Source organism: Neltuma alba, unplaced genomic scaffold (assembly GCF_004799145.2).
Source record: "Neltuma alba isolate B1F8T4 unplaced genomic scaffold, ASM479914v2 tig00011335_pilon, whole genome shotgun sequence".
Lineage (NCBI taxonomy): Eukaryota > Viridiplantae > Streptophyta > Magnoliopsida > Fabales > Fabaceae > Neltuma > Neltuma alba.
In genome coordinates this window covers 260,758-285,837 of record NW_021636037.1, presented here as the reverse complement: position 1 = coordinate 285,837, position 25,080 = coordinate 260,758, and the positions used below count along the sequence as shown (strand labels likewise).

The following is a 25,080-nucleotide window of genomic DNA, read 5'->3' as shown; positions in this document are numbered from 1 at the left end:
TACTACTGCTTTAAGTTGGATGTGTAGATCTAATTTGCTCAACATAATAAGATAGTACTTTAGATGTTCACGCGCGCGCACACACACACATCCTTAGACTATTCAATTTTCCTGTTAAAAGAAGACCTGGTGATTTCTTCTCTAGCTTGTGCCCTTCATGTCCTAGCTCTCCGTTGTTAATGCTGTACATTATTATTTAACTTACCTTTATTTATTTTTCTAATATCGATCATTTTGTCTTTCTATAAAAGAACTATATAATTGACAATACGAATGAGTTTGAAACGACGAGTTTTGAGCGCTGCTTTCAATATCGGAACAGAAGGTGATCGATGCATGTATGTGTTTTTGTGTTGCCACTGCCTCACAAACAAATATAAGTATCAAATTTTTAAAGTGACTTCTTCCTTTTAAAAGCTACAATTGAATTTGTTTAACCATTTAAAAAAAAGACAATAATAATATATTATTTCTTTTTTTTTTTTAACATCTTAATATTTAAACGACAGGCTAGTTCCTAAATAATTTAATGATGCCCTCCCGAGGCATCGTTTTTTAAAACATGAATTCAACTGTAATTACAAAGTTCACCTTCCCATAATGTCACGGCTTCCGTCAGAAATCCTAGTATTATATGAAGAGGAAAAGGAGAAATTTGCTTCCATTTCACCTTTGAAGGACTGATTTACAACTTTCTTTTTCACCTCCTGGTCTCGTCTCAGTTTAATCATTTCATTGCATCAACACAAGTACGGTGTAGTTTTGATTTTAAAAAAAATTAATACAATTTTTTGTCCTTCAAATTTGTCTTCATTTTAATTTTGTCCTTTAAGTTTTAAATCATATGTTTTGGTCCCTATAATTTAATAAAAACCTGTATCATTTTGTCTCTTGAGAGACCAAAACCAGTGATTTAAAATTTTAGAGATCAAAATCAAAATAAGTGCAAATTTGAGAGACTAAAATTTATAGTTTGAAATTTGAGGGATAAAACCAAAATGAGTACAAATTTTAAAAAAAAAAAACTAAAAATAGTATTAACTCAAAAAAAGAGATGTCATAATTTAATCATTGAGCAATATGTAATAACAAGTTTCAGTACATAAAATGATAGCCAGTTTTTCTTGCTCATTTATTAAAAATTTTGAGTAATTATCTTTCTTCTTTGTGACCGCACAGTAATTTGCCCTAGTTTTTAATTTTATGTTCACTAATTTACTCTTTAATATTTTGAGTAAATTGTAATTATAATTTAAAAATTATAGTAGATTTTTATTTAATTAATTCTTTATCTTTATCATGAAGTGAATCTTTAAACTGTGAATGAAATTACCGCATCATGTTAACATTTAGTTCTTAACTTAATTAATTGCATTTGTTCTGGTCAGACTAAAAAACCACACTACATTTATTGATATGTCAAGGTTAAGATTATTGTTCTATATTATAGGAACAAGTTGTTTGTGTATGAATATTATAACATGTGGATGTCCATCTCTCTTCTTCTTCCTCTCAACTTCATCATCATTCCCACTATTTTCACTAGGCATTAATCTTCCACTACTCCATTACCTTTTCACTATGCCTTTAATCTTGTAACTCCCCCCACTCATATTCATGTGGTTTATTGTCCACTATCTATCATTTAAGTACAAATGTAACTTATGTGTAAGACTATGCCTATAAATAATGCATGTCATTGTATTGTAATGCAAGTGAAGCAAGTGAAGGAATACAATATTATTATCTCATTTTCTTGTCTACTTCTCTTCTCCAATCAGCTTTCATTATTGGTTAATTTCATAACACGTTATTAGCACGAGACTCTACTATCTGAGTTCATGGTTTCTAGTTGATACACATTGATGCTTTTGTTCGTTGAATGAAGATAGTTTGATCCGAACAGTTTGGTAAGATTTCTCCAATTTATTTAGAGCAAATGATGGTTTTGCATATTAACCATATTGATTCATTGGCAATGAATATTTATTCATCATATTGAGATATGAAAATTTATTTTTATTTCTTACTTTTCTTATATTTTCATGATTCTACTGTCCTTATATTTCTTGATTTGCTATGAAGTGTATGTTCATATAAAATTACTATATATGATTATCATCTCTGATATTGGGTAATTGTTGTCTTAGAAAGTAAAATGTTAAATATATAAATGAATGGCTAATAGTCATTGACTACTTGATTTGGTGATTAGATAGCCAGAAGCCACATCACGTTTTGATGATTATTTGACAAAAGACCATCTTGTGGTAGTAATGGATGGTATGACAAGATTGTCACAATTTGATAATCTATATCAAAGTCCTAAAGATTGATGGTTTAAAAATGAAACGATACAAAAGAACTTCGTAGTTCTGAAAATTTTGTTATAATCCAGAAGACTAATATTTGAGAAAATTGATGGTGTGTTATTGAAAGCAAAGAATATATCTATAAGAGTGATAAAGAGTATGATCACATTGTATCAGTGGAACTGATAACTAAAAGGACAATAATCTTGGGCTTGACTATTGAATCATAACAGCAGAATTAGTAATAGCCTATGATCAATATGATAAAATTATGAACAACTGTTATAATATGACCAGAAGTCATATAGACAAATATGTATCAATTCATTGAAAAGCAAATGTTAAGAAAAAATGATTGTGGAATAAAAAAGACCATGTGATATTATGAAAATATTAAAGCTAATCTAATGCCTGAAGACAATAAGTTGTGAAGAAAAATAGATGCCCAAAGTATATATAAAAATAGAAAACATAAAGTATATGCCTAGAAGGCTCTATGTATAATGTTTAATTTTTATCAGTCTTTAAATTAATTTTTTCTGTTCCAAGAAGAACTAATCACTTCTTCTTTAGCTTGTGCCCTTCATGTCCTACCTCTCCTTTGTTAATGCTGTACATTATTATTTAACTTACCTTTATTTATTTTTCTAAGATCGATCATTTTGTCTTTTTATAAAAGAACTAAAATTAACCCTATAATTTGACAATACGAATTAGTTTGAAACGACTAGTTTTGAGGGTTGCTTTCAATATCGGAACAGAAGGTGATCGATGCATGTATGTGTGTTTGTGTTGCCACTGCCTCACAAACAAAATATAAGTATCAAATTTTTAAAGTGACTTGGTCCTTTTAAAAGCAGCTGCAATTGAATTTGTTTAACCATTTAATATAATTTTTTTATTTTATTCCTAATTAGTTGGAGGTCTTTCTCATTTCTTTTTTTTTTTTACCCGTTCTTTCTTATGTATATCTTTTTACACTCATTCTCTTTTCTACTAACCCTCTCTATAAGTAAAAGTGTTTTACAAGAAAATAAGTTATTTTTTAATATTTATTATTTTAATCAATTTTAACTAACCCTTCAGTCATATATTTTGAGATAGAAGGGCTATACTCCTCTGGTCTTATTTATAGGGTAAAAAAAGAATGTATTTTTTAGTCCTATTTATAGGACATTGAGGGAAATTTTTTGTATGAATATACAATTTTACCCCTCATATTATGTTGACTTTACTAATATGAGGTATAATGTATATTAAATAGAAATAAAGTTGAAAAGTCATTAAATTTAGATGAGATTAATAAAGTTTAAAGTTTTTCTTAATCTATATGAAATATGTTGAAAGTATCTTATAAATAGAATCAGAAGCCTTATAAATGGAATCAGACGAGTATATCAAAAACCCTGATGGTTTAAAATGCCACACAAAGGCTGATGTTTCGAATAGTGGGGTCCAAATGCAACGTCTCGATCTGGCTTTAATTGTTTTAGATTAGGGGGGGCGTAACTAATAGAGACCACTTGCTTTGGGAAGTGCAATAGCAGTTAAGACCGGAAAAGGGGTGCAATTGAAGCATTAATTCTTGTCACCAAAGTCATGAATCTGCTGAACAAAGCACTCATAGATATTGACGTACTGTGCCCTTTGATAAGATCTACCGGTAGTGGGTAAGACATAGATGTAACTGTTTTAGCCCCGCCTCACCTTATCACCCACCATGGCTGATGCCTCCTTCCATCTTTCATTGGTTTTCGACAAGTGGCTCATGACCCATGTCGATAGTCTCCACTTTTATGCTGTTGTCTTCTCACAAAGCTTACACACACGCTACTTACTCTGCTTTAATTCCTCGTACGCTTGTAACCTTGTTTCGAATCAATGGCCATTTGACAAATTATTACGAGGTTTCATCTTGAATAATAATGATATTATGATGATGATGTTGGACAAGTTGTGAGGAAGACAACCACTTTGGTTCTCCCAAATGCTTCTTGTTAAATCACCAGTAAACTCCTAATAAGCTGGAAGACGTTTCTGTGAAAACTATAAAATTATTATAAGTTCCTATAGTTTGCAATGATTATAAGAAAACGATATATTTTACGCAGCTTAAAAAGAAGTAAATGGACATACTCAAAAAGTATGGTAAACTATAAAATTTACTGTAACCTAACAACGCATGAATGATAAAAGGAAGATATGAATTGTTCATTGAAGATGACAGGTCATAAAAGGCAAAACATGAGGAGAGGATCCAATGCCCCTACTCAATACAAAGACAAATGACCCTGGAGACTAGGGTCCTAAACTGACTCAGTCATCACTAACAACAAAATTTTATTAACTCGTCACTCATATTATGGCCTCACAGCCACACAGAAGATCGATAATTATTTTATCACTGCTAGGTAAGCAAGGCCTTGCGTCTGATCTCCGAAAGGAACCGAAAGACTTTGTTTTGGTCAGGAATATACTGGGACACAGTCTCTTTGTGCATACACGTTTTGCCCTAGTTCACCTGCTTGGGAAATTCTTCCGAGATGCTGAAATTCCCACGTCTCCGAAGTGTAGAAGTGGACGTAGAATGGAATTAGAGCCACATCTACCAGCCCAAACTGAAATTCTTTTAGATGTAATCTGCCCAAAACCTGGCGTGAGCTCGCTCATAGGGATGAGAGGGAAACAATGGAGATTTTTGGCTCCAAGCTTCGTCAATGTACTCAACTATTGTGGGCGATTCGGAGATGGGTGTTCCGTTATGAATTAAGACGGGGACTTTCTTATGAAGAGGGTTCATCTGCATCAGAAGAGAGCTCTTGCCAGATAAATCTGCTTCCCTCGCTTTGTACTGGATTCCCTTCTCGGCTACGGCACTTCTGAGTTCTGACTCGTATTCCGAATGGGCTTGACCAAAAATCAAGTAGAATCAGATCATCTTCTATCACCGCAACCTCTACTTTCACTTTCCTTTAGACTTCTGGTTGTGTTGCTGGCGCTGTTCCCTGTAGTAGTATTAGGCTTCCTTGTTGCCTTACTCTGCCATCCATCGTCATTGCTTGCGTATTGTGGACCTATAGTTACTTCCCCGCACAATCCATTTTATATAAAACAAAATTTTTGGAGATTAACTTGATCAACTTTATTTTTTAAAGACACTTGAGATAAGCGTAATTTCTAAGGATTCAGTTAAAATTATGGGATGAGAAGTTTAACATAGAAGACCTTTCGAGATGAAGCAATTAGTACTTCTGCAGGGAAAAAGTGGTTCTTATTACAAGACCAGGTGATATCCCATAACTGGCTCATTGTCCGGAAACTTGGGCTTTTTTTGTTTTGCAAACGTCAGCATGCCAATGAAGCCATTCTCATGTCCTGGTGATTCATAATGGTGTGTTTGTCAAATCCTTCTACAATACAGGTGTAGTTTTTTCTTGCAGGAAAGTAGCAGATCTGGAGCGTATTATACAGGTCTTGTCATAGATGTATTCATCTGATATGCTGTAGCATTTAACTGGTGAAGTTACCATTGTGGTAACAAGGATATGCTTGAACAACAATGCCCCTGGTCGAGGTTGGAGAAATTATGTTATCCTTGAAAATCTACAATTCTCAAGGAACTGTCTAAGGAGCCACTCGTGTAGCTGGATCCCGAGAGAGGCACACTCTGTTGCTGATTGGGTAGCTAGAGCTTTTTTGACTGGGTCTTGCCTGACTGATTGGGTGATAAGACCGCCGCCTCTTTTGCATTAACTTATAGAATCTGATTTATGTAAAGCCCAAACTGATGTACGTTGATATTTGTCTTGCTTTATGGTGATCTCACAATACTTTGCATTGTTGATCTATTATGGAATGAACTGGCGTTGGCCAAAAAAAAAAAAAAAAAAGACAGCAAGAAGGGAAACTCTTTCGGGTGTTTTTTTTTTCCTGAACTTTTTCAAGAACTTGGTTATGGCAGACTATCTGATAATTTGTTGTATTTAACCAAGTCCTTTAGAAGTCTAAAATGCAGTGGTATCTAGGGATGTTTTCCTTGCCCTTACGTCATCGGAGTCGAGGTCGCTTACTTTTAGGTACTATCGGATAGTGAAAAAGATGCATTGTGATGATTAAAAAAGTTAAAATTATGGGAGAATTTTAGTCATCCTCCACAAAAGAAATTTATTTTCCAACATCCAACAAAATTCTGAAATTTCATTACATCCCAAGAATGAAAATGAAACTAAACTTTATGGGTGGAAAGGCATTACTGCCCTTCCTCTGATTGTAAAAGGACTTGTTCCTCTTATGAATCACTTAATTTCAACTGTAAATTTTCTTATTTTACTTGTGAATCTTAATTTCCTAGTTCAATTTGTAAATGACCTTATTCCAATTGTAACTAGCCTTATTTCTCTTATGAATTACTTTATCTTGGGTGTAAATTTACGTATTCGACTTCTGAATCATAACTCCCAGAATTATTAGAAATGCTAGCTCCACCCATAAATGGCCTTACTCTAATTGTAAAGGATTTTATTTCTCTTGTGAATTATCTTATCTTGATTGCAAATTTCTGTATTCCACTGTCAAATTCCAACTCCCTAACTTATTGCGAATGCTTGCTTCACTTGTAAATAGCCTTACTTCAGTTATAAATAGGCTTATTCCTCTTGTGAATCCTTTTATTCTGCCTGTGAATTTGCTTTTTTTTGTTTCCGTCACTGCAAGGGTTTTCACCCATAAAATTTAATTTCATTTTAGTCTAAAGGGTGCATGAAATTTCATAATTTAGTGGAGGTTGTTGGAAAATAACTTTCTACTGTGGGGGCTCATTGAAATTCTTCCTTAAATTATTTTCTTTGAGAAATAAAGCGAGGTAAGCACATCCGCATGTCTAAACTCTAAAGGCACAGACATTCTTCTTTTTCATTTCGGCTTTCAGTGGAGCATCTTGTGTTTTCAAAGGATAGATGTCAATTAAGTCTGGCCCATGACAAAGCCATCATAAGAGGAGACAAACAGAAGAAACATAGAAAAAGCAACCCACGAATGATGCTCATTCCGACTTTCGTATAGAAGCCTCTTATGAAGGCCCAGGCTTATTATAATCGTTAACGTATTTTTATCCTCGTTGGCTATCTCATCTCAATAAACATCCCAAGATTTATTTAATAATGAAATAACACACTATTTTATTGTTAGCTACGTCTTATTTAATAATAAAATAAAAATTGGGTGCGAAGAATATTCTTGTGGTAGTTATTTAGTTATTTATGATGAAAGCAATTTTTGAATAATGTTTGAGATTCCCTCTCTTGATTACTTGGACTTCATAATGCTCTTTTAATTCTAAATATAATGTTCTCTTAATTAAATCGCAAATGTCAAACGACTATGTAAGTTGATTATTTGAAATTAATATGTAGAGAATTTGATTTTATTTTAATTTTCAAATATAATCTTGCCATTAAATGATTAAAATTTAATGCGTAAAAATACAACTATTTCAATAAACAAGGGTACTATGAGAAAGAAAAAACTTTAATATTGGAAATAAGAAGAAATGAGACCTTGAATTTTGAACAAAAAGAAAACCCTTAAAGAACCTTATATTTACGAAGAAAGCAATGGGCAACATGCATGTGCAATGGGTAATGATGTCCTTGCATGCCTGTCTCTTTCTTTTGTTTTGCATTTTGTTTTTGTCTCTTCATTTGGAAAAATTAATGAATAAAAAGTGTACATAATATATTTTTATAGGGAAGTGCACAACGATGTACTAGTAAGGCGCTTGGTTGTGGTAAACTAGATATGATGAAGTTATATTATTCAATGTTAATTATGCAAAATTACATGTAATAGGCAGTTTAACGAATACAAAAATTTGCAATGTAATAAAACCTCAAAATTTTCTCCCTTCTCAATGAATTGAATCCTACCTCACTGTCCTCAAAGCTGACACAAGTAATCAAACATCAATAAGACAAAAAATTAGAGAAAGAAGTAATAAACTATTGTTAGACTATAGATCACTAACTATAAATTGCGTGCTTTGTATATGTTTATTTTCTTAAGAATCGTACGTGCAACAAGAAAATATACTCCTCCGGTCCTTAATATAAGGCCCATTTAAATAATTTGATTAGATTAAGGAAGTTAGGTAAGTTAGTTAATTATAAGAAAAGTGACACATTTTTCCTAAAACACCATAAACATCTTTTATAATACCTCCTCTCCCTTTCTACTTGATTATACTTGAGGAGTATTCATAGGGGCAATTAAGAGAAAATTGATAAATATGAAAAATAGGTCTTATATTTAGGACCAAAACTAACTCAAGAATTGGATCCTATATTAAGGACCGGAGGAGTACCTTGTCTTTGTATTTAAATTTAAATAAAATCAGTTTTATATCGATGTTGCAACGACAAAAAGCATATAAAGTTCACCAAGTAAAAAGAAAAACTGCACGCATGGTCAGAAAGAGTCTACAAAACAAATAAAATATTACGTTCGATTTTTAATATAAGAGCTAATTTAACATTTAATTTAGTTATAAATATAAAATCTCAATCCACTTTGCTTCTTATATTTATCCATTTTTTTCTCTAAGAAGCACTTATAGTAGTTGCATGTGTTAAATGTTTCACAAAATGATAGTTCTAACTAATGAACATGATTAATAAAAATATTTTAGAGAAGACAATATCTTTTTATCACAAATAATTAACTCAACTAATTTTTTTAATATGATCATATTAGTTAACTAGTTCTTATATTAACGAAAGGAGGTAGTACTAACTAAATAGGAGAAAATGATTCATCTGTTAAACGAATCTTGAATGAATACAAATATTAAAAAGACAAATTAAGTTTGGACGTGGTTTTTTGGGTGGGCAGAGATTGAGTTTGGTGGTGACATGGCATTGATAATAACATAGACGTAAAAGGGAACACGAATCATATGTTAGAGAGGACCAAGTGTGAAGGAAATAGGTACGTAGCTACCTTCAACACTTGAATTTTATTTGAAGGTTGCTTATGTATGCATGCCTACGCAAACAACGGGGAAAGTTTGCTGAGGTTGCCTTCTGTATGGGCACCCTCTCCCTTGTGTTCATTTCATCATCCATCATCTCCAAACTTCTCTCCATTGGCCGGCCTCTCCACACAAACATATGTACTCACATCAGATCACTGAGTGAGTGAGTGCACGTAATGAAAAGACAAAAAGAGTTTCGATCTGATCCGGCAAAAGGTTTGGCGCAATAAATGAAGATGAATTGGATATATATGGAGGGAGGCTCACGTAATGTGACCTTTTGTTAGGTCCCAAAAGCCAAAGGGCATATTATATATCCAACAATGAAGGATTCAAAACCCTTTTGGAGATGCGGCTGCCCTTTCGCTCTCCAACATATCGTCGTCTTCTATGATTTTCTGCCCAAATTGCTTCCCCTTTCCATATTCGCCTTCCTTGTACATACATACGCCCCTAGCTAAGGGCTATGTTCGTTGCATGTATACATGTATGTATGTCCGCGTGTAGGTATGCATGTAAGCGGATCCATGCAAATGCAGCTTCTTGTGTGTGTTAATTACAGCACATACAGAATTACGTGTCTCCACAAGAGAGACCAATCGCACGGACGTCATGCTTGCGAGAACCCATCGTGTTTTGGCATGCATTTCTAGTTGACACGTGGAGGCCCCTCCAACTTCTAATTAATTCATTTATGGGTCCCAATTACTATAGTTTTGTCCTTGATGATTTGGTAACTTGTAACTAAAAAAGTTCTTGTATCGATAACCAGCCACAATTTTTTTATAGTTTAATTAAACGTGACATTAATTAGTTGTTGTGATCCTACTAGACTACATCTAACACTTGCTAACTATGATTTTTGAAAAATGTAGCTCATTGTAGACGCGTTTTTACGGCCAGCTAGCTACTTGAGTCTCTGCTAGATCCCTTTTCTGTTTTAAAAAATCTATCATACGCCGCTTATAATAGCAGTTTTAATTTATTACCCAAAACAACAGATATTGCACATATAGCATCATTATAAGCTTGTTGTGTACCTTGGTCCTTCAATATAAAAATTTGATCAACAAGGTAACAAATTGAATTAGAACACACGGGGGGAGGACAAACATGCAAATAAATTAATTCTTTACCAACTCTTATATTAAAGGCGGGAGGGGGTACTATTTTCTCATGGAGTTAATATGCTTTGGATATTTTTATAGTAAATGCTACTTTTGATTTTTAATATCAGAGTTAGTTGACTAATTTAGGTAGACTAAGAAAGTTTGTTGAGTTATTTATTTGCAATAATTATGTACCTTTGCTAATATAAGAGCTTGTTTGAATTTTATTTTGGTCCTAATGATAAAATTTCAATCTACTTTATCTGTCATATTTATTCATTTTTTAAGGTGGTCTTTGAAATAATGGTAGTTCTAGCTAATGCACTTAATTAGTAAGGATATTTTAGGAAAGACAATACCTACTTAATTATTACAAATAACTAACTTAACTAGTTTTTTTAATTTATTCAATTTAGTCAATTAACTCTTATATTAAGGATCAGAGGTATTATTAGCTAAAACTACCATTTAATTGAACATTTAATATGTGCAACTACTATAATGACTATGTTGTAAAAAATGAATAAATATGAGAGACAAAGTAGATTGAAGTCTTGTATTTAGGACTAAATCAAAAATCAAAATAATTCTTATATTAAATAACAGAGGTAATAATAAGATCACATATGCAAGGAAAACGCGAGACATGATGAAAATATAAGTAATGGCGAAGCAGGTATTTTTATTTTGAGAAAAATAATGGAAATAATATTGATTCTTGGACACTTCCATGAACCAGGGTACCCACTGCATGTGCTGAGGAGCAAGTGAGGGTTTCGGACGTTTCGATGAATACATCGATTCGTCAATTTGTATTAGTGCGACTTGGGAATTTAATTTGGAGTTTTCCATTGAAATAAAGAACTCCCATTCGGTTCTTTCGAAAGGGAGAGGCCAAAACCAAACCAAAAAAAAAAGTTTTCTGAAATATATGTTCCTTCTGTCCTTATTAATTGTAACAACTTGCTAACAATTTTACATAGATTAAGAATTTTAGTTAACAATAGTTAATATTTTGAAAATTTTGAAAATTATTACTAATGGCCGGTATTATTTAGTGAGTTAGAAAATATCAAAATATAAAATAAATAAATAAAATGTTTTAGACAAGAAAAAAAAACTTCTATACTACCTCCGATTCTTAATATAAGAGTTAATTGACTAATTTGAGTAGATTAAGAAATTAGTTAAGTTAGTTTTTGTAATAAATAGGTATTTCTTTCTTAAAACACTCTTGCTAACTTTGTATATTAGCTAGAAGTACTGCTATTTGATGAAATCTTTAGTATGTATAATTACTACAAAGACTATTTTAAAAAAACAAATAGATAAACATGAAAGATTGTATTGGGTCTTATATTTAAGATTAAATTAAATGGTAAACTAACTCTTATATTAAGAATCGAGATAATATCAAAGTAGTGTTTGTTATATACATATAATTTATTGGAGTTTTGGAGGCAGTGAGAAGAGAAAAATGTGGTGAGGAATGCAGGAGGGAGTGGGATGATGGAGCGATGGAGCATGGTTAGTGGAAGATAGAATAACCAATTGAGTTGCCTCCAGAAAAGAAAAAAGGTTCCATCACTTGAGGATTTTGATTGACAATGACACCAAATTGCCTTGTGAGAGCTACAGCCCCATGTGGCCTACTCATCCCACATCCTGACAATATGCTATGCAACATAAAATGTGCCTCGCTCCCCTTCATTTTCATAATTCTCAGCTCTCTTTTCACCAACACATTTTCACGTATTCTCATTAACCCTGTCATGTTGTTCGTCCTCTACATAGTTCTGTGAATAACATATGAATAATGTCTTTACGTACCACCACAAGTAATAATGATGCAAATCTTAACTAATTACATGTTGCTCTAGCAATATGATCTGCTAAACAAGTCTTTATTGAAAAGAACTGTAAGGTTATTTTAACTGTATGTTGACTTGACTGATCTCCTGGGAATATTGTATTTTTTTAAAAAAAGAAATTAGAGAATAATCTGCATTAATTAATAAAAGATTGAATTGGGTGAAAGTTGAATCATACAAGAGTGCACTTGTGTTTGTGTGTGTGAGGATTAAAAGCTGGATAAGGGAGATTTGGGATGTTGAACCAATTAAAGTGAGCGATCGAAAACAGGCTCTGATGCAGCATGCTTTTTGAGTGTAAAGATTGATTTGAAGTCAGGAAATGAATTACTGGCAGTTGCACTTGCTTCTTTAAGAGTCTCTTTCCCACCACACTAATAATAATCGCCCTCTTTTGTCTATTTGCTATGCCTCTCGGATCCTCTCAAGGGCCAATTAGCCTCACATTGCTTTGTATTGTATCTGTTTGGAATTCAACTGTTTGATTCCATCACTTCAACCCCTCATTAGTCTAGTATCAAGTCCGGACAACATAAGGAAAAATAACGTAACAATACAAGATTATGCATATATTTTATTTTATATATGCCTATAAATCTCAACACAGCTACTTTATTGATACTCTTATTCATATATTTTAGATTAAATTTATTTATATCCTAAATCAACATTTTCTATACTTTATCAAGTTAACTTTAATCACATTTAATGTTTGGACAAAAATAAATATGCAAAAAAGACCGGAGGAGTATCACTCTGATCTTTATTGTAGGTCGCTAGAGAAAACTTTTAGTCTTAAATATAAATTATTTATAAGGTATTTATTGATCATTTTTTAATTTTAATTTTATTTGATTTTCATCAGAAAGAAAGAAATAAGAGAGGGAGATGACTAGGTAAGAATGATTTCTAAATAAAAAATTATTAAATTTTATCAATTTAATGTGTTTATTGATGTATATTAGTGATTAAGGTGTTCAAAGGATGATATTGGTGAATAGTGATGCGATGGAATTTATGTCTTGTGTCCCGTCCCGGGACCTCCGTCACTCTTTTTTCCCCTCAACCATTGCAAATTGGACCAAAATTTTGGTTTTTTTTTCCTTTATGTTGTAGGCTTTTGAAAGATAAAAACACTGAAAAAACTAGTATGCAAAAGCCTAAGTTACAAGAAAAAAAAAGAAAAGAAAAGAAAAATCACGTCTTTGATAGTAACAAAAGTCACTAAAAGAAATGAATAAATATCTCGGAACAGTATGGGATGGGGTGTCCTATTTCATCTCTTCCCAGTTACTATTTTATCCCATCTCATAGTTGTTCCGTTCTGAGTTTTTTTTTGTCTCGTCTCGTGTCAACAGGTTAAGTTGAGAACTCTAAAATCATTCATAATAAAAAGTGATACTAATTAAAACTGTAAAAATAATGGGCTATATTCAAGTGGGCATGTTTCCTGAGTGCCCCTCCTGTCGCACTCTCTTGCTAAAGCTAGTTGGACGGATTCACTCACTTGCGTCCAATCTCGTATCTCTATTTAACGTTTATGCGGACGTCGCTGTAACTGGAAAACAAAATTGCACACCTGTCTGTTCATTCCACACGAACGAATTGGAAATTTCCCATTCCTTCATCGTTTTACTTGTAGGTCGCTTTTCAATATGTTTTATTATAATATAAAAAAATCTTATATTTGGTTACTTTTATCTTAAAATTTAATAACTTTCTAACTTTATTTCCATTTAATATGTATACATTTTAATTTGTTAACAAAATAGTAATAATGTACACAATAATAGATAAAGGAAAAATAATGTATTTATGTTAAAAATTTAGTAATGTGACTTATAAAAAAAAACTTCTCTCTCCACTTTGTAAATAGGACCAAAAGAGTATAAATAACTTTCTTTCGCCTTAACCAATTTTCATTAATTTCTTAATCTCCATATTCGATTTTTTATCCATATTAAGGATTGGAGGAAGTAGTAATACTAGGGCATTTGATATTTGTTTTTCTATTTTGCCCTTCTATAAACTTTATAAATAATTAGTTTATTATAATTAATTTAGTAGTGACTTTTGTCAATGACATGTTTAAAAAATTTTACAAACTTTTTACTTGTCAAATGTTGTAAGCTACAGTTTGACGTCCATGCAAGGTTAGATTATATTTATATTATCGAGGGAGGATGCTTTCTCTCCGATTTAGAATACAAGTTACTTTAACAAATTAAAATAAAAAATGGTAATTAATTAATTAAATCTGTTTCAAATTGAATTTTTTTTACGATTTTACCTCTATTAAATAAGGTTGTAAAGGAGAAAAATACAAGTCGCGCCTAAATATTAATTCTAGGGGTAAAATTGATAAACAAGTATTAATTACTTTCTAATATTTCTAATAGACTTATATCGTAGTCACAAAATTTCTGTACAAAGGACTTGTATTATGAATAGGAGGAGGGAGTACTCCTCTGATCCTATTTATAAGGCAGAGTGAAAAGATATTTTTTGGTCCTATTTATAAGGCACTGAGAGAAATTTTTTGTATAGATGTACAATTTTATCCCTTATTTATTATTATGTTGACTTTGTTTACATAAGGTATAATGTAAATTAAATAGAGATAAAGTTGAAAAGTTATTAAATTTTAAATGAGAGTTAATGAAGTTTAAGATTTTTCTTGGTATGTGTGAAACATGCTGAAAGTGTCTTATAAATAGGATCAAAAAAGTATTTGATTTATGCACCCAAGGCCAAGATTCTTGAACCAACAAAAGCCTATAATGCACATATTATTGCTTCATTAAATTCAGTGCTTTGCCTAGTCATAGTAGTATTGTTTAATTTGTCTGCCTAGGTGAGGATCATACAAACTACTATATTTTTATTTATTCAGGGCAATCATGTCATCCACTAGTGTGTTTTTCATGGCATTATATTTTTTGCCAAACTGATCAATTATTTTATGTAGCAAACATTGATTCCAAAGTAGGTGTTCGGCCAAAAATGAATGAGATCGAGGAAGCATATTTGAGCTGGTCATCAGGCATTGGCGATACAGATAATCCAAACATGAATTTAGGCAGGCAAATAAACTGTGTCCTTTATATATTATTACTTCATGTTTAAATTCATACGAACCATACATACGCACCTTAATTAATTAAGGGCAATAATTTTGTAATTAATTATATAACTGTTGGATATCTTTTAATTAGCTGGGTAGTGATGAGTGCAGAAACATGTAGGAGATGAGCAATGAATCGGCCACTATATAGAGGATAATGAAGCACTTTATTTATGAAATTAAAGAGGGAAAAAAGGGACCATGTATGATCTCTAAAAGCTCTAATTTGAGGAAAAGTGACGATGGATGGATGGATGGTTGGAGTGAGCAAAATGGACATTTCTCATCAACATAGAAACAAAAGAAGGCCATCACTGATCGTGCACAATGAGCGAACAAGGAAATCCCACAATTATAATATGCTCTATACATATATACAAATGCAAACTCGATTCATTCATGAGATAAACACAGAAATATAATGCCCCATCACACACAAAAAAAAAAAAAAAAGATGCTTGACGTGATGGGAAAAAGGCTTCATTTAAGAGATGATCATATATATATTTGTCTAAATTTTTGTAGGATATGGGATGGGCCCTCCAAGCACCCAGCTTGTTTCCCACGTACCCCCCGCTTGACCTTAGTTCCCATAATAATTGAGTCTCTCATAGATTAGCAGCAATATTGTTCATAATGTATGTGTCAACCAGTTTTTCCCCACAATCTGCCAATCAAACTCTCACAAATATCATCGCTTTTTGGCTCAGCAACATCCATCCATATTTGTATTTGTCAAACACTACACTACTACTGGCTACTCTCCAACAAATATCAAGAGTTGACTTAATTGGGATATGGGAGTTTGAGATTACACATTAATTATATTGCCATGTGACAACACCTTTGATATCTGACTCTACGTTTCATATTGCTGGGGCTTAGCTTGCCTGTTACGTTCTAGACGCTGCCTGCTCCTCTTAATTGCCAATGTGTTCTCTCCTCATTGGATGCCTCTTAATATATTAACATACATGTGCCGCTGCTCCTCAACACGCCTCTTTCTGAAAAAGAGGGGAGGAAGAGACATATAGTTAATTAGGGGGTAAAAATTAAAAAAAAAAACATTAAATTATCAGAGATATCCAAATCAAAATTTATAGAAAAATCAGGCCCTTCAAAGATTTGAAGCTTATATTTTCAAGCGGATAGAGTATGTGCTTAAAAATTATCCAGTAATTGTTTACAGACTGATATTACTAACTATAGCCAGTGTGACTCTTCTGTTAGGGGCGAAAACACATGTAAGGAGAAAGATTTTATTTTGATGCATGAAACGTCACCTTTTGATTCTTTTGAAAATACGACAAAACTTTTTATAAATACTCAAATGAAATTTCCTCAACACCGCTGTGCAAGAGGATGGATATTTTTAAATGGGTTTTGGACATATCATTAAAGTGACTGATATATCTTCATCTAATGTGTGTTTGTTTTCAAATTAACTAGGAATTTAAATTTAAAATATATAATTAAAATAATTTGAATTCTTATGATGAAAACTTGCAGAACGAAATGATTTATTTAATTCTATTGAAAATCTAAAGCCCATAAAACATCCAATTCAAATATTTAGGTAATATCTTCAGATTAATTTATTTAAACATCACGAACACGTTTTTCGCATATATTCTTATGGTCCTAAATATAAGACCCATTTTATAGTGCAAATAAAATTGGTCTTACAGGAGTATAAATTTAACTACTCACCCAGTTTCAAATCATTTATTTATACTCCTCCGGTCCTTAATATAGGACCCAATTCTTAAGTTAGTTTTGGTCCTAAATATAAGACCCATTTTTCATATTTATCAATTTTCTCTTAATTATCTTTATGAATACTCCCTCAAGTATAATCAAGTAGAAGAAGGAGAGGAGGTATTATAAAAGATGTTTATGGTATTTTAGGAAAAATGTGTCACTTTTCTTATAATTAACTAACTTACCTAACTTCTTTAATCTAATCAAATTATTTAAATGGGTCTTATATTAAAGACCGGAGGAGTAATATCTTAGAAAGCAGACAACGTCTTTTGGGGTTTGTTTTCATTTTGACGTATTGTTTCTTATTATAGGCCATATCATGCCGAAAGAATGCAGGTAGTGAATTCTGTATGTGTTCACTTTTTTGTTTGCTTTCCGATTAAAAAGGAGATGATAGATACAGCTACAGCTGCAGGGGGGTGTGAAGTAAAATACTTGCACACATTTCAGCAACATGGAAAACACACAGTATATCACATATATAAATTCTACATTATAGTTTTCTCAGTGAAAGAATAAGCGGAGAAACCAGCTGAGCTCCATTGCTAACTACACCGAAAAAGCTACTTGCTGGTCTCCAAATCCTCTCACTTGAATCAGACCCCAATCCACAAAATAAATGGAAAATATGGAGGAAGAGATTCCGGGGACACATCTATGTATCTGCAAGCATCCCTCGTTGTATCTCCTCCGCTGTACTTAATTAGCCTCAGGCCTGCTTCTTCAAATCCTGTGCATGTATGAATGTTCCGTGGAAACCATATGGAACTCTGGAAGGAAGCTTAATGGAAGCTTCTAACTTCAAATTCATGGCATTCACAATTCGCAGTTCTGACTTCCACTCCTTCTCATCATGCACGAATGTTAGGATATACCCGTCATCTTCTCTTTCTGAATGTTGGTCTCTGGGAAGAAACAGAGGCTCCCCTCCGAATCTTTGGTCGCCGTAGACATACTTCTCAATCTCTCCAGTTAAAAGGTCCACTTTGGCAAAGCCTGAAACTTTAGGCCACGGCTCCGCAAGTGCCAAGTACGCATACCTCGTCTTCCTCCCAAGCTTGTTCTTATTCACCATTCCGGCTTCTAAATTCACCTGCTCTGCTTCCGAAATAATGGGTCGGCGCGTCGACTTGCCGGTCTTCCAGTTCAATCGAATTTCGCAGAGAACACTCCTCAAACTCTCGTCACATTCATTGAAAATGGAATCCGCTGGTGTCATGCAAGACCCGATCACCACAACCTCATCACTCTCTGGCTCTTCCCACGCATTCCAGAGATGAAAACAGAAGCAATCAGGAGCTTCGACCCATCTCACCCCTGACGCATCGCTTGCATTCTTGTCCAAAATCCCAAATCGGGACATCTTTTTCTTATCATATATCACCGGAGAGCCGCCCCGAATCATCTCAGAAAGCTTGAACACCACCTGCTGATCTGGGATTACCACGAACCTCTCCGTTACAGCGAAGTCATGCATCATAGTGGGCTCGGAGAGATTGATAGGAACGTCGGGGGATTTTTCACCTTCTGGGGAGACGCGGAAGTACTTCAAGTATGGTTTCTTGACTACATCATAGCTCAGAGCGAAGAGATCTCCGGTGACAGGGTCCACTTTTGGGTGCGCAATCATTGTCGATTTTAACTGCCCATCGAAATCGTAACGACCGACGGTCTTGAGGTCTCCACTGGGGGTGACTCGAACATGGTAAGGCAAATCATCTTCGGACATAGCGAGAAGATGATTGTTGAAATACACCAATCCGGCGTTTGCCACACCCATTCCATGGCTTCTGTCGACGAGGCCGAAGAGCCCACGAGCGTAGAACAGAAGGAGACGAGCGATGCCAGAGTGACCATGAAGCTCACCGATTGCTTTGGGGAACACCGGGCGACCCAAAGCTTTTTCCTGGACGAGACGGTGTGTTTGGGTGAATCTGCAAGCATAGCTGGCAGAGCCGTCTTTCAATTGAACGGCGTGGACCATGCCGTCGCCGTCAAAAAAATGGTGACCAGCGACTGGCTCGTGAAGTGGATTGGCGCCATTACGGAGGTAAACGCCACGAATGCAAGAGGGGATAATGCCAGCGACGGGGAGGGAGTGGTGGACGGGGTTCTCCGGCACGGGCGCAAAGTTGCCGGAGATTTGAACTCTGGGGTCGGCAGTTTTGGGAAGCGGGTGATGGCGCTCGTGGGAAAGCAAGGCTGATTCCACAGCGTCCAGAGCCAGAGACGCGGCCCTCTGAAGAAGGTTGTGAGCAGGAGGAGATTGTTGATGGAAGTGGTCGGGGAATTGGAGTGTTTGGAGGGAGCAAGTTGCGTTGAACTTGAGAGAGGAAGGGGAATGAGGGGAGGGAGAGTGTTTAGGGAGCTTAGGATTAATAGTCCAAGGAGAAGGAGAAGAGGAAGAAGCAAGAGATGCAGGCATGGTGAGCAAGAAGTGGAAATTGCAGGAGGAGGAGGAATGAGGAGAAAGAGGAGGGAGGGGAGAGGTATATATAATGGATGGAGGCTGAAGCCCCACATGAGGGAGAGGGCCACGTGTAAGTCTCCTGAAATGGCAGGATTAAAAATTGCCCCACATATGAGGGAGAGGATTGCTAAAAGGGGTTTGGATTTTCTGACTCCGAAACAATTATGTAACCAGACACATACATAACTTGACAAATGAACTCCCCAAGACTGGTAATCTTGTCTTGGGTCCTTTTTCCTCTTTTTCATGCCGCCTTCCACTCAACCACCTCATATATGCCTTTCCTTTTTATATCTTTTTTTGACCAGAGATTTCCTTTTTATATCATCCTATCATGTAATGTAAATTCCTTGTTACATTATGAATTTTACTTAACAAAAAGTCTTATCTGTCTTCTCTATTTTTTTTTAAAAAATACTATATATTTATTTAAATTATTTCTTATATGTATATATTAGAACATGCTTCGATCTTGACCTAATCTTTTAGGGCAAAATGATAACCCAATACGTTTTTTATTTTATTTTTAATATTACAGCAAATTAATGTGTCTCTAATTTGAATTCTGCAATGAATTTGATGTTTGGTGTAATATTTTGTTAGTGATATTTTATTATCATATTGAAAATCAAATCAGCGTCATGTTGGAGAAGCGCTCATTATCTTTATTTAATTTTCATGGAAAGCTGTGAAATGGACGCATGGAATTGTGACGAAAGTTAATTTCTTGAATGAAAATGAAGCAGATATATATAAACCAAAGCAGTTAAACTACATTGAAAAGATGATGGTTATGATATGACGTTGAGGGAATAGTTTCTATGAAAGTATGACCAAAACTTGAAAGACACATATTGTAAGGGAAATCTTCGATCTATTTGTACCGCCTCAGGAAATAACAACTGTTTTACTTATTGATAATTACTTTTTTTTTTTTACTGGAATCTCATTGTTATTCTCACGTTCTGCTTCTGCACCACATGTAGACAATAATAAGGTACATGAAAATAAGTGAGTTTTATCTGGGCGCACTGAAATGAAACAGGTGGCACCAATGGCATTAACACTCAATTAACAAATTAAAGATAGAGTATTATATATATATATATATGTATGTATGTATGTACAACACATACACACAGAGAGATAGCTATATAGTAGTGTTGGGTGGTGTCATGTTGCCTTCTTCACATCTCCAATGAATCCCGCGTCACTTCCTCTATTCTCGCCCCTTCTTTAATTAATTCCGTTATAGTACGTACTCCTTCTTTTTCCCCTTCTTTTTCCCTTCTTTTAATTAACTTCCCACACCTTTGCTTTCACACCCACTCTTCATTCATCATTTGTGTGTCTGAGTGTTTGATATCTCATTTTAACTAACTTACATTTCATTCTTCCATGTTATAATAATCCGTTAATTATTCATTGCTGATGTAAGGCATGATGCAACTCTTCGCTCTTATATTTCCCTCCTTTTCTTCTCTTCGTATCCATCTGTCTACCTTTTGCCCAATAAGCATAGCTTTCAATTCACCACCCACACATACACACACTCGCCCTCCTAAATATATTTTGCACAAGCTTCCGTTGCTTTTTATTGTAGTCACAACTCCATCTGCAAACAAATTTGGTAAATAATATAATTAAGCATCATAATGCTTAATTTGTATCATTCTTATTAAGCCACCAACCACAAAATAAATAATTAAAAATCTTAACCCACCACACTATATCAACAAACTAGAAATGTTTATATATGTATATCTATATGCAGATTCCCAAGAGTTGAGAAACTAACTTCCCTTTCTTATTACTCCTTCGTCCTTAATATACGACTCAATTCTTGAGTTGATTTTACTCCTAAATATAATACCTATTTTTTATATTTCTCAATTTTCTCTAAATTACCCCTATGGATACTCCTTCAACCATAATTAAGTAGAAGAGGGAGATGAGATATTAAGAAAGATGATTATGGTGTTTTAGAAAAAATGTGTCACTTTTCTTATAATTAAATAACTTAGCTAACTTTCTTAATCTAATCAAATTAGTTAAATAGGTCTTATATTAAGGACCGGAGGAGTATATATTACTACAAGTGTTCTCTTGCATGCACATGCAAATATCTATCTCACACATATAAGTCATTCACTTGAATATATAGTTAGATTCTCTAGACTCTACCCTTAGCTATTGCTAATTCATGACTTGAGCATCAAAACATTGACCCACTCACCTTCTCCGTAAAACTGAACTAACTGCAATACATTTTCTAAGCTATATGTGTCTTGGGTGTGAAATGAACCTTAGTTACCATCTGCCAAACTAGATAAATACTACCTGTGGTCCTTAATATAAGACCCTGTTTGACTTTTATTTTGATTCTCAATATAAGACTTCAATCTATTTTGTCTTTCATATTTATGCATTTTTTTCCTAAAGTAGTCCTTCTAACAATAGTAACTCTAACTAATACACTTGATTAGCAAGGATATTTTAGGAAAGACAATACATATTTATTACAAATAACTAACTTAACTTCTTTCCTTAATCTCCTCAAATTAGTTAATTAGCTTTTATAATTAGGACTAGAGGGTAGTATTTGTTTGGAGGAGATCAATGTGTGTGTGTTGGGGGGGGGGGGGCGGGAGTCTGCGAATAGTTTCAGCCAGAGCCACATTGAGTGATATACTAATATTAATATACGTGGTGAGGAGTGAACAGACTAATTAACAACGTATATATATTTATTTATATGTAATATAATTAATCAACTATTTGATTAATTAGCTAAAAATGGCACACTTCCGCCCCACATAATCGTTTACGCGTATGTTTCAGCCAGTCACAATTAAACACTAATTAAAAATATTCTCAGACTGTTGTCATAGTGAGATTCTTACTCATGATTTGCTCTTCTTACGTACTAACTACTTACCAAAGCCACCCCACTTTGGGTGCTTTAATTTGATATGCATTATGTATATATTTTATCTCGTAAATCCCTTGAAAACCCTAATATAAATTCTCATCCACTGCAATTTATAATTGCATATCCGTAACAAGCACGAATACAAGCTATTGATCCTACAGATTACTATTCCTCTTGTTGGCCCAAAAGGGGGAAAACAAGTAATTAAACTTGTGAATATTTTTTTCCAGAGATATAAATACTTTTTCATGGCAAAATGTTTCGGGTAGAGTCAATATTCACGAAGTGTGAACGTATCAGAATTTTTAAGAGTTAATTTTTAAAAAAATGAAACGAAACTAACATAAAGAATGAAACTATTTATTAATTTGTATTCCTTTTTCCAAAAAAAGAAAATGTAAATTAAAATAACTTTATATTAACACATGCACCCGCAACTGTGAGTGTTCATACAAGTGGGGCTCAAAATTCAAGCCACACATGCACCCGCAGCAATAATGTACGCGGCAGAATTCGACAACGAAGGCCATATGCATGCTTTTGTTCCTCATGATTGATGAGTAATTAATTTAACCTATATTTAATGAGTTATAATACTGATGAGTATGTGCATATATGTGTGTATGTGATATAATTTAATCTGGCGTGTTAAGTTATGCAATGAAGAAAGAGAGAAATTAAACTTAATAGCACCTGCACAGGATGAAATGAACTGCTACTATATATAATTAGGGCAATCAAAATTAAGACAACAAAAGGAAAGGAGAATCCAATGATTGAACTTGAAAGGCAATATGAGTGTCGTTATATCAGATTAAGTAAATATTCATTAATGAATGAAGGCATATAAATGTGTATATATATTATGGGTCAAGAGGAGATAAATCGCTTTAATTGAGTGGCTGATCATATCGAATAAAGAGCATAAGAGATCCTTTAATTTTGTGCCATGGGATCGGATGGACTCACACATGGGGAGGGACCATTTAGAACTATATATCATTTCCGTTCTGCAATATTATCAATATCATATTATAAAATTTCCATGTGTTCACATGCCAGAACATGCTTAACACTTTCTTTTGTTTTCCCCATTTCGTTCACCAACAATATTCATCTCTAATAATTCGTATTCATCCTCCGGAACAGCCCAACACGGGGAAATTAAAATGATCAATGCATAAGAGAGGGATATATAGTAATGGAACTTGCTTATGGTTATCAGATTAATTAATTCAAGCTAAGCTAAAAGGATTATTCAAGGTTAGTTGCGTTCCAAGAAGAGACTCTATGTTCAGTGAATAGTAGCGATCAATCCCGCAGGAATAGGATCCTCTGGTAGCCAGAAGAAAATTTCACAAGCAAGCACGTACCTACGCGCATGCACACTCAAATAACTAATTAAAATAACATGTACAAACTAATGTCAACGTACTCTTGGAGTTTGTAATAGGAAGAATTCTTAAAATTATTAATTGATCAGACACATGATTAATTCTCTAGGTCTACGAAAGAAGAAGAGGTAAAAGCGATTAATTGTATATTAACCGTAGGATTAAATGGGAATGAATGATGGAATTTAGAAAGTGGTGCGTGTGTGCGTGTGTGTTGTGTAGCCCTTCAATTCAATGAGCAAGCGCGCTCCATGTGCTCTTGTTACATTGGTTGTCCCGGGAGATAGTGGACCATTATCAGTGTCATGTTTTTTTTTTTGGGGGGGTACAACTTTAAATTCAGGTTTTGTGCAACGACTAGATTTGGTTCTATAAATAAATAATATCTTCAAACATATATTATATTCTTAGTGGGGCGATGATAAATGGTTTGTCTATGTCTAACTTGAGTACTCATCAAACTCAATTATCCCATGGACCTGGAGATATTTCAGGATTCATTGGTCCATTTTTCTCTAGTAGAAGATACTATATGTAGATAATCTATAAAGCAACTAATATATAGTACCAATAATATCAGAGCATTCATTTAATTAGCAACGGTGTTCTGTTCAGATTAAACGTGTCTCGTGATTCATACTCTGCAAACCAATGTTTTCTCACATCTTACAACGCCTTCCATTTCGGTACTGCTACTCAGCAGTCATATGCCCAAATAATTAAGCATAAATTATAAAGATATACTATACGAAAGCTTTGTATCAATAAGAAAAGGGATACAAAAAGCTAGGGTTACGTATAAAAACATGATATATAGTGGCCACCAATAAATTATCTATGTCTAGGATTAACTACTTTTATTTTTTTAAAAAAAAAATTTACATATCAATGTTTGGAAGCTGATAACACGTATGTACGCGAATAATTCTGTGCTCCACTTGTGAGGAAAACTTAAATATTTTGAGGAAATAATTGATGGAGGCATTAATGAATTAATATATTGCAGATCCAAAAGGCAACGGACTTTACCAGAAAAAACTACTAACGGTCCCAGGCCAACTAACTTATTGATGACAA

At 33.8% G+C, this 25,080-nt stretch overlaps 2 protein-coding genes across 2 annotated transcripts; both read right to left on the bottom strand.

The window, feature by feature from the left end:
* Positions 1 to 4,941: 4,941 nt before the first annotated feature.
* Positions 4,942 to 5,842, bottom strand: LOC114712077 (glutathione S-transferase 3-like). Its single transcript, XM_028896529.1, has 2 exons — positions 5,782 to 5,842; positions 4,942 to 5,219 (listed from the first exon to the last, which is right to left on the bottom strand). Exons 1-2 carry the CDS (start codon positions 5,840 to 5,842, stop codon positions 4,942 to 4,944), a joined length of 339 nt encoding a protein of 112 aa, XP_028752362.1.
* An 11,934-nt stretch (positions 5,843 to 17,776) lies between these two features.
* On the bottom strand, positions 17,777 to 19,632 carry LOC114712076 (9-cis-epoxycarotenoid dioxygenase NCED1, chloroplastic-like). Its single transcript, XM_028896528.1, has one exon. It carries the CDS (start codon positions 19,630 to 19,632, stop codon positions 17,917 to 17,919), a length of 1,716 nt encoding a protein of 571 aa, XP_028752361.1. The 3' UTR covers positions 17,777 to 17,916.
* Between the last annotated feature and the right edge of the window lie 5,448 nt (positions 19,633 to 25,080).